The following is a 15,415-nucleotide window of genomic DNA, read 5'->3' on the forward strand; positions in this document are numbered from 1 at the left end:
ACTAACTTTATAGACCGCTAACTCCTTACCTAACCACTTCTAGGAATATTTAGATAACCTCCTGCACTGACAGCTATGCTCAGCCAGAACCCCAGTTCAAGCCTCCCTGTAATTATCATCATTAGCAGCATCCGGCCAGGTCCATCCCCAGATGGAGGAGAGTACTTTATCAGAGATACCTCTGTACTCTCTAAGAACAGACTTAACCATCCAGGCTACCTGTTTGAGAAGGCCTGGCGGATGTGCCAATTAAGCCTTACTTCCTCCTTTCCCAAACCTTACCTCCAGTTCCAGATCTCCCTTTAACTATCACCAGAGGCATCCAGCTGTACACAGGTTGCCTAGCGACTGAGCACACTTTCCCCCACCCTGCAGAAAAACGGCAGATAGCTTGGACAGATAGGAGCCACAGGAAAAAAGAAGACAGTTTTATTTTCTCCCATTGACCTAGCAACTTATAGATTCTTAACATTTTCTACCAATCACGTTTAAGATTATAGTTGAGCACATAAGAGCCCTCTTCTTAGATATTACCTGAATTCAGCCTTTAGTTAATTCATTTCCCCATTGGTCACTTCCCTTTGGGGTTGCAAATGATAATTAACGGTTATTGCCTCTCAATGTGATTCTTATCACCCCTCCATTTGACCCTGGAAGCCTGGCTTTATATACCAGGACTTCCAGGGCACGGAGAGACGGAGAAGAGAAAAGAAAATGGAAGAACTAGACAGGTAAGAACTTGAAAGGAACAAACAGATGGGGAAGAACTAGATTGAAGGGCTAGAAGAGAGTAAGTACTAGAGGAATGAGATGGAAGATGAGGAAGAGCCAGATGGGGAGGAACAAGATGAGGAAGAACGAGATGAGGAGAGAGAAGGAGATGGGAGAAAAGATGATATGGGAAGGAACAAGATGGATGAGAACCTAGAAGGGGCATAACTAGATGAGGGAATTAAGATAGAACCTAGAGGGGACCGCAGACAAGTGTAGAGAGAAATCAGGCAAGAAAGGACTAAATATGAGAGCAGAATATAAGCTTGTAACTGACACAGAATAATAAAGTATATGGACTAAGGAGTTTCGTGTACATAGATTCATTTCTTCTCATCAAAGATTAATTATCAGCTGGTTGTAGATTCTTCCCGGACCCTGGGAGGGGACTATCGAGGGGCTGGACCCCCATAGTCCCTGATACTTTCTGAAAATGTGTGTGTGTGTGTGTGTGTGTTTATGTGTGGCACATGCCATGCATGTGTGAAAGTCAGAGCACAACTCTGGGGAGTTGTTTCTCCTCTTCCATCATTATGTGGGCCTTAGGGGCCAAGCTCAGGCTGACAGACTTGTGCTGAGCCATCCCGGGTCCCAGACCCATTTATTTTTCAGAGTCAAATCACAGATTCAAGTCACAGACACCAAGTGTCACCAGCTCACCAATATTTTCTTTGGATTAAAAATCGGCTACCCGCCATCTGAGTGTCCACCATGCCGCCTGTCCTTACTGCTGACAGGATCCTTGGCAGGCTGGCAGAGACTCCTGAGATGAGTTACTTACATAAACCACTGGCCTGGAGCTGGGGTAAAATGACAAGGTCAGAGGCTGGGTGGGGCCGTGTCTGAATGTAGATGGGGCAACCAAGTGGACCAGGGGCTAGACAGGCCCTGAATTCCAGGACACACAGAGGTGCAGAGGCTCACAGCTTCTGAGAGCAATCTAGAATTGAGTCCTCAGGTACAGCTGACAGCAGGTTGGCATGCAGCTTTTTTATTCAACTAAGATGCACAAAAGCCACTCTGATTTTCCCTTCCTCCCTCCCCTGGCTGGTCTGCTTCAAGGTGCACAGACTCTTTCTGTGCCGGCTGTACCCATTGGTCTCCCTGCAGTAATGCTGGCCGTCCCTGTTGGTCCCCACAGCCCCTGAGGTAAATGCCTTTGAGCACATAGCACATGCTTTCCTCAAGAAGGAAAATTATTTCATAAATATATATTTTATGTCCAGCTATTAGCACTACATCAGTCAAATAAGCATTCAAGAAACTCCCAAGAAATATAGCAATGGTCTGGCGCTCTAAGGATCTGAGAGCTAACCTTCACCCTTCCAGTGTAGAAGCACAAACCCTGTGGGGTGACCCATGCCTGAGAGAACTTACTAACTTCGTGCTGTGTTGTGGAATAATCTTTTAGTACACTGTGAAGATGTGTCACTCTGATTGGTTTAATAAAAAGCTGAACAGCCAATAGCTAGGCAGGATTTTTGGAGCAGAGAGTATGCTGGGAAGAAGGCAGTCACCAGCCAGGCACAGAGGAAGCAGGAAAGCAGCATGGGCAGTACAGAGTAAAGGTAATAAAGCCACGAGGCAGAAAGTAAATTGATAGAAATGGGTTAATTTAAGTTATAAGAGCTAGTGAGAAACAAGCCTAAGCTATACACCGAGATTTCATACTTAATAAGAAGTTTCCATGTCATTTATTTGGGAGCTGGCTGGTGGAGCAGAGAAAGACTCACTATGGTGCTGACCTGTGGGTGAGGTAGTTGTCTCAGGAAGGATCTTGGGTTGCTCAGGCACATTCCCCCACAGAGGCTGGGGTTTCATGAGTATGCAGGTGTCTGTGAACTCACATCTGAGCTCTGGCTCGGAGCCACTGCCCTGTCCTGCTTGATCTCCACCATCACCAATGCCCCGGGGCATAACCCTTTAACAAAGCCATCCCCAGGAAGGTCTGGGACAGAGGGAAGCCCACACCTACTGACCGAAGGAAGACTTCCTCCATGGTGGTGACAGAGGCTCCGAAGCTGGCAATGCCCAATTCCTTCTGCTTCTTTTCCAGTTTAGCAAACAGACTTTCAAACCTGAAAAAAGTGACAAGGTTTTGACAGACACTTTCTAAATAGTTTATTTCTAAATAATTGCCCCCGTAGACAATGAGGAAAAGACAGGATGGAATTATGTCCTGTAACAACATTTTTCCTTCTTTAAAAAGAATTAGCCGGGTGGTGGCGGCGCAGGCCTTTAATTCCAGCACTTGGGAGGCAGAGGCAGGAGGATCTCTGTGAGTGCGAAGCCAGCTTGGTCTACAGAGCAAGTTCCAGGACAGCCAGGGCTACACAGAGAAACCCTGTCTCGAAAAACCAACAAAGAATTAAAAACATTTGGTGGTCAAACCTGAGGCCTTGCCTGTGCTATGCAAGTGTTCTACACTTCCCAGCCCAAGTTCTTATTTTTCTTAGAGAAGTTTAAGGTTCATGGGAAAATTTAGAGGAGGGGATAGAGATTTATTATGTCATCCTACTCATTTTTTCCTCTGAGCACTTGGACTTGGGCCCTGAGACCACAAAGGAACCACAAAAGAACCTGAAAAACAAACAAACGGGACCCTTCTGATGGCTATTACTTGGTTGTAGGGCAGGGGAACACTTTGAGAATAAACTTGGAAGAGTCACAACAGAACAGATGTGATGCACAAACATAGAATCTTAGGGGGAAAAAAACCCCACAAAAATCAAACACACACATAACCCATGTAACCATATAAAAAGTTGCAACAAAATGGTTGATATAATGGTTCTGGGGCTCAAATCCAGCTAGACATGAACATCTCAAAGTGACCCATAACAGACCTACAGATACTACCCAGAGGTAACACTCCTAAAGCCAATAGATGTGAAACCATTCCCATCCTGGCTGGCAGAATGGAGAAAGGTGATAATCAAGTATTTGTGCACTCTCCCCATTCAATAAATACTGAAAAAACAAACAAACAAATAAAAAAAAACTTACTCAAAGCAAGCGACCATGAAAAAGGTACATGCTCTCAGCTGGGTGTGGTGGTGTACCCCTTTAATCCCAGCACTCGGGAGGCAGAGGCTGGCAGATCTCTGAGTTCAAGGCCAGCCTGATCTACAGAGTGAGTTCCAGGACAGCCAGAGCTACATAGTAAGACCCTGTCTCAACACCCCCCCACCACACACACACACTAAAAAAACGGTGCATGCTCTCTTATCCTGATGATGGAGAAGTGAAGCAAGCTCCTTTTTCCAGAAGGAGATCTGGTAATGTCTGCTTTGCTATTGGGGATCTATCCAGAGACAGTCACTGATATTAGAGACAAGGAGTTTCCTAAAAGGATATTTATTAACACAGTTTTTGGAAAAATGTAAAATGAGTGCAGAATAGTAGAGATTTTAAACTAGGGTACACTTGAATCATGGAATATCATGTTACTATAAAACTGCATTACTGGGCTGGAGAGATGACTCAGAAGAGCAATTATTGCTCTCGCAGAGGACCTGTGTTTAGTTCCCAGCACCCTCTTCTGGCCTTTGTGGGCACTGAAGACATGTAATGCTTAGATACACATACAGGCAAATTACCTGCACACAAAATAAAAATAAAAACAAACCCACATTACATGGGCTGTGGGTTATAGCTCAGTGGTAGAGCAGTTGTCTAGCATACATGAGGCTCTGGGGTTTGAGCCCCTGTTACAAAAATGAACTTTAGAAAGCCTCTTCAAAACCTTACATAATTATACTTGATGTCCTGGCTAATTTTATGTCAACTTGACACAAGCTATAGACATCTGAGAGGAACCTCAATTAAGAAGAAGCCTCCATAAGATCAGGCTGCAGGCAAGCCTATAGGATATTTTCTTAATTAGTGATTGATGAGAGAGGGCCCAGTCATTGTGCCTGGCTGGTGGCCCTGGGTTCTATAAGAAAGCAGGCTGAGCAAGCCATGAGGAGCAAACCAGTAAGTAGCACCTCTCCATGGCCTCTGCATCAGCTCCTACCTCCAGGTTCCTCCCCTGTTAAGAGTTCCTGTCCTGACTTCCTTCAGTGATGAACAGTGATATGGAGGTGTAAGCCAATAAACCCTTTCCTTCCCAACTTGCTTTTGGCCATGGTGTTTCATCATAGTAATAGTAATCCTAAGTGAGACAGACATTGGTACAAGGATTGATTGTGGGGTATTGATGAAAGTGACCTGACCATGTGCTTTTCAGAGGATTGTTGAAGGTCTTTGGAACTTTGGGTTGGAAAAGCCATTAAATGTTCAAATCTTAGTAAGCTGTTCTGTGGGAGCTGGAAGATAAGTGTTGGGAGAAATGTAGATGAAGGAGGTTTGGTTTGTGAAGTTCCAGAGGGAAGTTTGAGTCACTTAAAGACTCTATTGAGGCCACTGTATTTTTTGAATTAATCTGTGGTTCTGGTCACTGGGGATGAAGAATCAGCTGTGATTAACAAGATACTAGAACCACTAACATGAACACTTTGCTTTGTTGGGACAATGGATGCTGGTCAGCTGGAGCTGAAAAATTAGCTATGATTAAGAAGTGATGATCGTCATTGAGGGGAAATCTTCTGGGAAGTGTTTCCTCAGAGTCAGCACACAGAAGCTGTGTTCCAGAGGTGGCCACAGTTGTACCTCAGGCTGACAGCCAAACTTGGTCATGTGTAAGACTTTCCCAGGTGGTACCAGTACTGAAGGCATAAGGGGTCATGGAGAGCAGCTGAGGCTTGGCACTGTGTGGCAGGGCTGGAATTCTTGAAGAGCCCAGGAGAAGCTGATGGTAAAAGTGCAGCCCAGTTGCAGCAGAGACCCCAGCATTTTGGAGATGCCAGTACCATGGGCAACCACCAAAGACAGCGGTAGCTATGGTGTGGAGGCAGCCTGACACGGGAGACAATCTCTGTGTGTTGCAGAGGGTGGAGTCAGAGAAGTGGCCCAAGTCCTTTTGAGGAGTGAATCCCAGACTTTGCACATTGCCTTACTTACACAGTTGGGACTTGGATCTGACTGTGACTGTACCCTGGTTCTTCCTTCTTAAAGAAAGTATTAAACTTATTTTTATTTTACAAGAGGTTTTGGAATTTTATAGAGACTTGGATTTTTTGCTTACCTTTTTTTTTTTTGAGACAGGGTTTCTCTGCATAGCCCTGGCTGCCTGGAACTCACTCTGTAGACCAGGCTGGCCTTGAACTCAGAGATCCACCTGCCTCTGCCTCCTGAGTGCTGGGATTAAAGATATATGTCACCACTGCCAGCTGAGACTGAATTTTTTTTAAATTTATTTATTATGTATACAGTGTTCTGCCTGCATGTATGTCCTGCAGGCCAGAAGAGGGCACCAGATCTCATTACAGATGGTTGTGAGCCACCATGTGGTTGCTGGGAATTGAACTCAGGACCTTTGGAAGAAAAGCCAGTGCTCTTAACCTCTGAGCCATCTCTTCAGCCCGAGACTGAATTTTTAAAGCATTAGAATTTGAAGCCTGTGGGACTTTTTTTAAAAAGATTTATTTATTTATTATGTATACAGTGTTCTGTCTGCATGTATGCCTGCAGGCCAGAAGAGGGCACCAGATCTCACTACAGATGGTTGTGAGCCACCATGCGGGTGCTGGGAATTGAACTCAGGTCCTCTGGAAGAACAGCCAGTGCTCTTAACCTCTGAGCCATCTCTCCAGCCCCCACCTGTGAGACTTTTTAAGTTTTTAAATGTTTTATATTGTTGAATGAAAAAAAAAAGAGAGAGAAAGGAAAGAAACATGACCGACTGGTCTCAGGTTTTGGCACCAAATGAATGAAAAAAAAAAAAGAAATAAAAGGAAAAGAACATGACTATTCCTAGATATGGTAGAGGAAGAAATTTACTGTAGAAATGTGGGAGAGCATAGCTAGAGGCAGGGACATCTGGGAGAGTCCAGAGTGGACATGACCAGACTGAGTTGGGCCATGTGAGGAGGGGGGAAGGACGACCAGGTGTAGCATCCAGGAGAGGACCAAAGGTACAAAGAGAGTGTGTAATCAAAATGGCAGGATTATATAGGGAAGAGCAGCCAATCCCCCTGGGTTGGAGAGTTCAGGGTGGGGGCTGGGTATGACAGCCAGGAGGATCATGTAACAGGTAGGGACTGAGGGATGCAGGGAGAGCCTGGCAGCCAGTGTCCGCTTTGTTAAATAGGCACCTCAGCCATTTGTTCCAGGTTTGAAACCTAACAACTGTTATGTCTATATTAATGCATGATCTTGGGGATAAACAAGAAAGGAAAAGGTTGTGGCTAAACCGTGATGTGTCTGTGTGTCAAGTTGGCAAGGGGTCAATTGTTTATGTCATCTTGACACAAACTATAGTCATCTGAGAGGAGGGAGCCTCTGTTGAGAGAATGCCTCCCTAAGATCAGGCTGCAGGCAAGCCTGTGAGGCATTTTCTCAATTAGTGTTTGATATGAGAGGGCCAAGTCCATTATTGGTGGAGCTACCCCTGGGCTAGTAGTCCTGGGTTCAATAAGAATGTTGGCTGAGCAAATCAGGAAGCCGCACTCCTACATAGCCTCTGCATCAGTTCCTGCCTCCAGATTCTTGCCTTGTTTGAGTTCCTGTCCTGACTTCCTTCAGTGATGGACAACAATGTGGAAATGTAAACCAAATAAACCCTTTCCTACCCAACTTGCTTGTTTGGTCATGGTGTTTCATCACAGCAATGATAACCCTAAGACACATGACTAAATGTACTGTAACTGTTTATTTATCTGTTGATGTATGTGCATGTCTGTGATTATGTGTGACAGAGAACAACTGTGGGAGATGGTTCTCTTCCATGTAGGTCTTGGGGATCAAACTCAGGTCATGAGGTTTGGTAACAAGTGCCAAAGTGATATGGAAGGGCAGCTAGTGCTCCATCTTTCCATCCCCTCAGCGGCCTATACTTTGATATAAACTTCAGGCAGGACAGACGGCTCAGCAGCTGAGAGTGTGTAGTGCTCTTGCAGGGGACCAAACTTCAGTTCCCAGCACCCATGTCAGGGTCCCTGCAACTCCATCTCTAGGGTAATCTGACACTGTTGACCCCCGCCTGCACTCAAATGCACATACCCACACACAGACACAGATATACACACATACACACATACATACATACATTGTTGGCCCCTGCCTGCACTCAAATGCACATACCCACACACAGACACAGGTATACACACATACATACATACATTGTTGGCCCCCGCCTGCACTCAAATGCACATATCCACACACAGACACAGGTATACACACATACATACATACATACATACATTGTTGGTCCCCGCCTGCACTCAAATGCACATACCCACACACAGACACAGATATACACACATACATACATACATACATACATACATTGTTGGCCCCCGCCTGCACTCAAATGCACATACCCACACACAGACACAGATATACACACATACATACATACATTGTTGGCCCCCGCCTGCACTCAAATGCACATATCCACACACAGACACAGGTATACACACATACATACATACATACATACATTGTTGGTCCCCACCTGCACTCAAATGCACATACCCACACACAGACACAGATATACACACATACATACATACATACATACATACATACATTGTTGGCCCCCGCCTGCACTCAAATGCACATACCCACACACAGACACAGATATACACACATACATACATACATTGTTGGCCCCCGCCTGCACTCAAATGCACATACCCACACACAGACACAGGTATACACACACACATACATACATACATACATACATTGTTGGCCCCCGCCTGCACTCAAATGCACATACCCACACACAGATACAGGTATACACACATACATACATACATACATACATACATGCATACATTGTTGGCCTCCGCCTGCACTCAAATGCACATACCCACACACAGTCACAGACATACACACATATAGACATACATACATACATATATACATACACACATACATACATACAGACAGACAGACACACACACACACACACTACGGTTTCCAAATATAATCAAGAGCTGCGTTTCTTGTGCCTTCCAGTGTAGGTAGCTCAGTGATGGGAGTGACTGGGTTGACTATGTCTCTAGTTCTGAGAAGTTAGAAACACTCACAATCTGTCTGCAAATGCATGGCAGCTCCACAAATGATTGTGTGTGTTCCTGCTACATATGTTTATTTACTTATTTTTGGAGGGAGGTTGACACAGGGTCTCATGTAGCCTAGGCTGGCTCTGAACTCACTATGTAGTTGAGGTTAATCGTGAAATGAACCTCTTGCCTCTAACTCCCAAGTACTGGGGTTACAGGCATGCACCACCATGCCTGGCGATACTCTTATATGTGCAAGCTGGTGTTAGAAGAGTCCTGTGTGGGTATGGATGCAGACAAGAAGTGAACACATTTTAACCTGACTGGTGTGTGTCTGTCCTACTCAGGCAAAAGCATTCTCTCTCTCTCTCTGCAGTAATAAGTAGTAACAAGTAAGAAATACCAGATTAGTGGATGCTTCAGAACCTCCACCCCCGGCCCAAAGGATGAGAGATGCCCAAGCAGTCGTAACAGAGGGCATAGAGCCCTCACAGCCACGGGGCTGTCCTCAGTTTGTATCTGTGCACTCTCTAGGACACGTACCTGTGTGTGCTCTCCTTGGGAAGAATGAAGGACAGCTCAGCCCCAGCATGGCTCTCCAGCATGGCATTGGGGACATGATGGTGTACTAGCTGAGAGATACCTTCAGGATTGCAGTGTGGTTCTTTCACCAGGGTCATATGGTAGCCAGCTCCTGGAACATATGGACCAAGCGTTAGGCCCTTTGGTGGCCCCACTTCTGCCATGCCACGCCTCTGTGGCTCAAATCAGGCAGGATCATGGGAAAGCATCTGTACACTGGGTACAACTGGTCCAGAACAGGTGCATCTCAGGCTCTTCCATGCAGTGCAGAGTGTCACCTCCCACAACCTATCTACTGGGAGCCAGAGCCTTCCTGAGGATAACCCACCATCAATCAATCACCTAAGCATGTGAGTGTGTCTGTACAGTAGGATTCATGCTGATCATGACTGCAAGGGAGAGACACGGCAGGAAACGTGGGGCTATACTGTACACACTGAGCTCTGTCTGGCTTCCTGTCCAATAATGCTTTGCAGGAAATGGCCCTTTCTTGTTCCCTTCAGAGACAAGGATGTTGGACCCAGGACAATCAATGGCTTGGCTAACTGGGCAGACAGGCAAGAAGTAACAAGCAAAACTCTGGAAGCCCTAGTAGAGGTGGACAGAAGACACTCTTTCTTGGTAAAGGAACCTCAGGATCTTCACTAGGTACATGGCCACTTAGGATGACAGGGCCCCTCTCTAGCCTGCTCTGGCTATAATGGGGAATCTCTAGGGGTATGTGCTCGGCACAGGAAGGTAAGGTGAGAACCTTGGGGCATTTTGTGGGGAGGAGCACTCTGGTATGAGGGGAGGAGACAGGTATATGATGTTAGATCAGGAGGTGACAATAGAAAGCCAGGCATTCCACACAGCAAGGTGCCTGAATCCTGGCTTACGACTCCATTGGCTGGACTGGGTTGTGCAATGAATAGTGCTCTTAGGAGAGCAACATGTAGAAAAGCACTGGGGACCACTCACGGGACTCGTGCCCACTCCCATACATTCCTGATCTGGGTAGCCCTGCCACTCAAGATACTCTGCTTTACTATTCCCACCTCTGCGTGGACAAGAGAAGAGAAAGTTTAAAGATGGCCTTGCCCAGCTACCGTCTGGACCCTTTATAGAGGGGAGTGGCCCTCTCATGAGATGGAGGCTGACTTGGAGACTCCTCCTCCACACTTCTCACCATATTTCTGCTTGAGGAACAGTGATGACCCACAACACTGTAGCTCCCCCTTGGCCAGGATGGCGATGCGGTCTCCCAGTAGGTCAGCTTCATCCATGAAATGGGTGGTCAGTAGAATAGTACGGTCATTTTTCTGCTGCTGGAGAAGGTCCCAAACGGCCCTCCTGGACACTGCATCCATGCCTGAGGTGGGCTCATCTAACATCAGTACCTGGAGGGCAGAGGTGAAGCCTTGTGACAATGGCAGAGCCATGTGCCAGGCTCAGGATGGCTGTGCTGTGTGGCCGTCTGCAGCTTATTTGGGGTTTGTAAGATGTCCTCACCACCCCTGGGTTTGTCCTTGTGGAGGAGCCTGACTTGGCTGCATCAAGAGGCCAGACCCCCTGCCCTATACCTTGGAACCAGCTATGAGGGCGATGCCAATGGAGAGTTTGCGCTTCATCCCCCCACTCAGGAATTTGGACCGCAAGTCCCGCTTGTCCTCCAGACTAAGGATGTGCAGCATCTGCTTGACTTCTTCAGGACACTTCTGGAGAGACAGGCCTTTCAACTGAAAGGCAGAGGATGAGGAGATATGAGGCGGGTGGTGCTGATGGGAGCTGAACCTTCCCGCAAGTCCCCCGGCCCAAGAGATGTCTTCCCTGGCACTGCTGGACTCGGCTTGTCCTTCCGTAACTCCCCTTGCTTTTATGAAATAGCGCCTCAGAACAGACTGCTGTGAGGCTAATGGAATGCTGGGATGGCTGCAGAATCCTTGGTATATTAGCAAGGGAACAGCCACCACCCATATGTCCCTGTCACCCAAACTCACCTGTGCATAGAAGTAAAGATGTTCTGCAACTGTCAGGTTGTCAAACAGGACATCATGCTGGGGACACAGGCCCAAACTCTTCCGGATTTGAACCATGTCTTGGGAAATTTCATACCCATGAATATATGCATGTCCACTTGTAGGGGGAAAGAGACCTGCAGCCAAATCAAAGACCCCCAAATTCATCACAAAAATCTTGTTCACTTGTGGAAGGTACAATGACCCTGACTCACTTAACCCATTGTCCTTATGGGGCTCCTATCCATGAGAGCACACCTGGACCCTCGTACTTTTCCATGTCAGGTTCTGTCCAGCAGAGCAGGAGGAGACAGAAGGAGGGGTCTCAGCTCTGTTACAGGGCACACCACTTTGTCATAAACAAAAAACTCATTCTTGCTGGCTCTGGGTCTCTTTCACAAAAGTGTGTGTCAATACTGAATCCACTACTATCAGAAGCCATGCTCTCAATGTCAAGGTGTGTGCTACTGACAAGCACCTTAGTGTTTCAGGAAGACGAGGAACAGTTTCAAGTGGGTGAAGCACAGCAGAGATGAAGAGCCCCTCCGCTCCTCCTTTTATCCCTTCCTCTCTCCCACGGGTGCTGGGACTGAACACAGCGCTCAATGAATGCCAGACAATCACTCCACCACTGATTCACATCCCTAGCCCAGAACAGCTCTCCGCAGTGGGGTTGGGGTGGATCTGTTCCTCTATGGCTGGAGAATTAATTAGCCTTAGTTGTCCTTACTGATCCCACCAGGTTTAGGTATTCATAGACAGAGGCTGAAAGGGTGGGAACCAGTCAAAGGCTCCTCATATGTTCCCCTGAGCCGTGGGGCAAGAACTCTACTGGGTATAAACGTCTCACTTCTCACAGGGAAGGACTGAAAGACACACGAAAAAATAAATCCATGGCAGATGTAAAGCAGCCAGAGGGGAAGGAAGGGCCTGTCAGTCACAGACGGACATGGAGCTACCTCTCACCTGTCAGCATGGACATAGTCGTGGTCTTCCCAGCACCATTGTGGCCCAGGAGTACTGTTATCTGTCCTTCATACAGGTTCAGGTTCAGGTCTCTGATGCCCACCTTGTCCTTATTGCCCACTTGGAACACCTGTAGATAAGGCAGAGGGTCGCCTTGACTTCCTGTGGCCCTCAGGGCCTTCCTTTCCCTTTGGAACATGACCCTAGCATCTCAGGACACTAAACCAGGCACCATGAATCAACCCAGAACAGAACTGTGGGGCAGAGGCTACATCCCTCTGTTAGTCCCTACGTGACCTTTGTTACTGTGCATTCCGGGAAGCACGTACTGAGAAGAACGTACACTAATGAGAGGCGCACCCAGGACTCACCTTGGACAGATGCTTGATTTTGATCCCAGCTACCAGGTCCTCTGGCTCAGCTTCAAAGTACTCGGTTCTGAGAGCTTTTTCAGGGTCACTGTCGTCTTCCTTCTTCCCTACGACAGTTCTCGTGTTCCCACACCAGTAGGAGGGCTGGGATGGAGGCACACAGATACCAGGGTCATCAGTGTCAGCTCATTTTATTTGTGATCAACAAAGTCACTACCACTGACACACTAAACATGTATAACAACATGACCTGAGCCTTAACCACAGGGTATATGACTGAGGAGACAGCACCGTCTTAGACTGAGTTCCAGCATGTTTCCTGATTTGATTATACCTAGGAAAGCTCTATTTCTTGCCTTCCTAATCTGGTAAATGGGCACAAGAGTGGACTGTTGTGAAATTCAGATTTAACAGAGAGAAGAGGGAATTTGTCAATGTTATGAAGTGACATCACAAACGCCCCGTCCAGAGCACTATCAGAGCCTGAGAGGAAAGGAAAGGGGTTGTATCTCTGCCCTTTCTGTTCACCACAGTGACAGGCCCTGTAAATGGGTGGGGGTGGGGGACTAGAGAGTGAGCTGCCTGCTGAAGCCTGTTACTTCTGTCCTCAATGCTGACGGGCACACTGCACTTGTATTATTGCACACATCTCACAATTAAAACGACTGTGAAGTCGGAATGGATTTCACATAACAAAAGGCCATAGTTTAATGGTGGCATTTTCCCTCCATAGATATAGACAAGAGTAATGTCTGTCTTCTCTAACAATAGGTGTCACTTTGCATTTAATGAAATACAACATCTGACACTTGACAAAAACTTGCTGAATCAAAAAAATAAAAAAAGCCAGCCTGGGCTGCCAAGTGAGTTCCAGGAAAAGGCGCAAAGCTACACAGAGAAACCCTGTCTTGAAAAAACCAAAAAAAATAAATAAATAAATAAATAAAAAATAAAAAAAGTACTGGACCAATTACCAAGTGGAAATTGCTAGTGTATGATGGAGAAACCTGACTAGGGGACGCAATGTTGTCATTATAAGTGAAATTCACTCATAAAAAAGCTATATATTTAAGTAGAAATACATTTCTAAATAATACATTTATAAATATGGCTAGATAAAAGTCTAAAAAACTATAAACAGACGCACAGGCATATGTACTTAAAATAACAGAAACACTATTAGAATAAAAAAAGTTTCAGGTCTGGTTTATAGTATAATCCACTTTTACCAAGCAAACTGATAAAAGGGCCAGGTAGGACGTGCACAGGACAAGTGTGAAAAGGCTATGAAGATCAGTATTGTCAACCTGACAGCATCTAGAATCATAGAGGAGACAAACCTCTGGGTGTGTCTGTGAGCGAGTTTCTAGGTTGGGTACTGGGGTGGGAAGACTCACATTCAATAAAGGTTGTATCATTCATTTCGGGACTGAAGAAGAAGGAGAAAATGAGCTGAGCACCAGCACTCGGGATATCTCTGAATAGAGATGCTCTGTGACAGTACATTCCTGTTGCTATGTCTTCCCTGCCCTAACAGAGTGTGTCCCTCCTGAACTGTGAGCCAGACTTAAACGGTCTTTCCCTAAGACACTTTTGTTAGGTGTCTGTCAATGAGGAAAGTATTACAAAGGCACAACCAGCTGTCAACAGAGTTTCCTTCTGGCACTGGGAAGTGCTATCTATTTCAAGTGTGGTTCCTACTCCCATAAGAAAAGGCTTCATTGCTCTGTAGGAAGAAAATCCAGTAAGCTCTTTGTTTTTATGCTGGGGGATATAGCTCAGTGTTAGAGTGCTTGTCTAGTATATGCAAGGCCCTGGGCTTAAACCTCGGCATTATTTTTAAAAATTAAGAGATTTTTCATGAACAAAGAAATGAGTTTGGGGACAGCAGAGGCTCTGTGTATCAGTCTCTGTGTCCCTTCCTCTCAGACCCTGAGAATAAGGCAGGTCTTTATCCTCAGGACACACATGCACAGGTCAGTTTCCGAAGTCATGCCTAACACAGGTGTCATTCACTGGGACTTAAAGTGGTCCCATGTGAGTGTTGGGGACACCTCTGTCCCCCAAAGTAGTGGCCTGCTTGAAGAACAGGGACATCAGCACTCACCATAAGGAAGAAGTACCAGGGCCGGGGCACGCCAAACTGGCCTGGGAAGACAGCCTCCACATACCAGGTCACCAGGCCGTAGAGTACCGAGTCCAGCAGCAGCATCCCCAGCACTTGTCCAAAGCAGAAGTCATCATCCACGTTGACAGGGTTCAGGAGGTCACGCCACTGGATGCCAGTGCCTGAAGGATGTATCAGGAAAATAATCCAAAACTGTCTGGGCTGGGTAAGAGGGGCGAGGCCCTGAAGCCCTACATGGCACGTGCATTCATACTTGTATGTGTATTTGCCCTGGGCTGTCACCCTGACGTCAGCATGACTGCTTTCTTTCTGGGCTTTGTAACAAAGCTACAACTTTCAAGACTTTTTTTCTGGAACAGGGTGGCATGTATTCTGGGCTGACCTCAAACTCCATGTTGCTTAGAATGATCTTGATCTTCTAATCCTTTTGGCACCACCTCCCACGTACTGGTACTACAAGCATGTACCGGCACACTCAACTTTTGC

General features: G+C 46.4%; 1 protein-coding gene across 4 annotated transcripts in view; it reads right to left on the bottom strand.

Moving 5' to 3' along the window:
* Positions 1-15,415, bottom strand: part of Abca3 (ATP binding cassette subfamily A member 3) — a 62,361-nt gene that overhangs the window by 17,235 nt on the left and 29,711 nt on the right. For all 4 annotated transcript variants that reach the window (XM_052759107.1, XM_052759108.1, XM_052759109.1 and 1 more), the window contains 8 exons: positions 14,909-15,090; positions 12,802-12,945; positions 12,431-12,560; positions 11,447-11,601; positions 11,030-11,185; positions 10,636-10,846; positions 9,429-9,579; positions 2,751-2,849 (listed from right to left, as the gene is read on the bottom strand). In XM_052759107.1, coding sequence (XP_052615067.1) covers positions 2,751-2,849; positions 9,429-9,579; positions 10,636-10,846; positions 11,030-11,185; positions 11,447-11,601; positions 12,431-12,560; positions 12,802-12,945; positions 14,909-15,090 — 1,228 coding nt within the window. The remainder of the gene's footprint in view (positions 1-2,750; positions 2,850-9,428; positions 9,580-10,635; positions 10,847-11,029; positions 11,186-11,446; positions 11,602-12,430; positions 12,561-12,801; positions 12,946-14,908; positions 15,091-15,415) is intronic.

The sequence above is a fragment of the Peromyscus californicus genome, unplaced genomic scaffold, assembly GCF_007827085.1.
Source record: "Peromyscus californicus insignis strain IS unplaced genomic scaffold, ASM782708v3 Scaffold_3__1_contigs__length_106647218, whole genome shotgun sequence".
Lineage (NCBI taxonomy): Eukaryota > Metazoa > Chordata > Mammalia > Rodentia > Cricetidae > Peromyscus > Peromyscus californicus.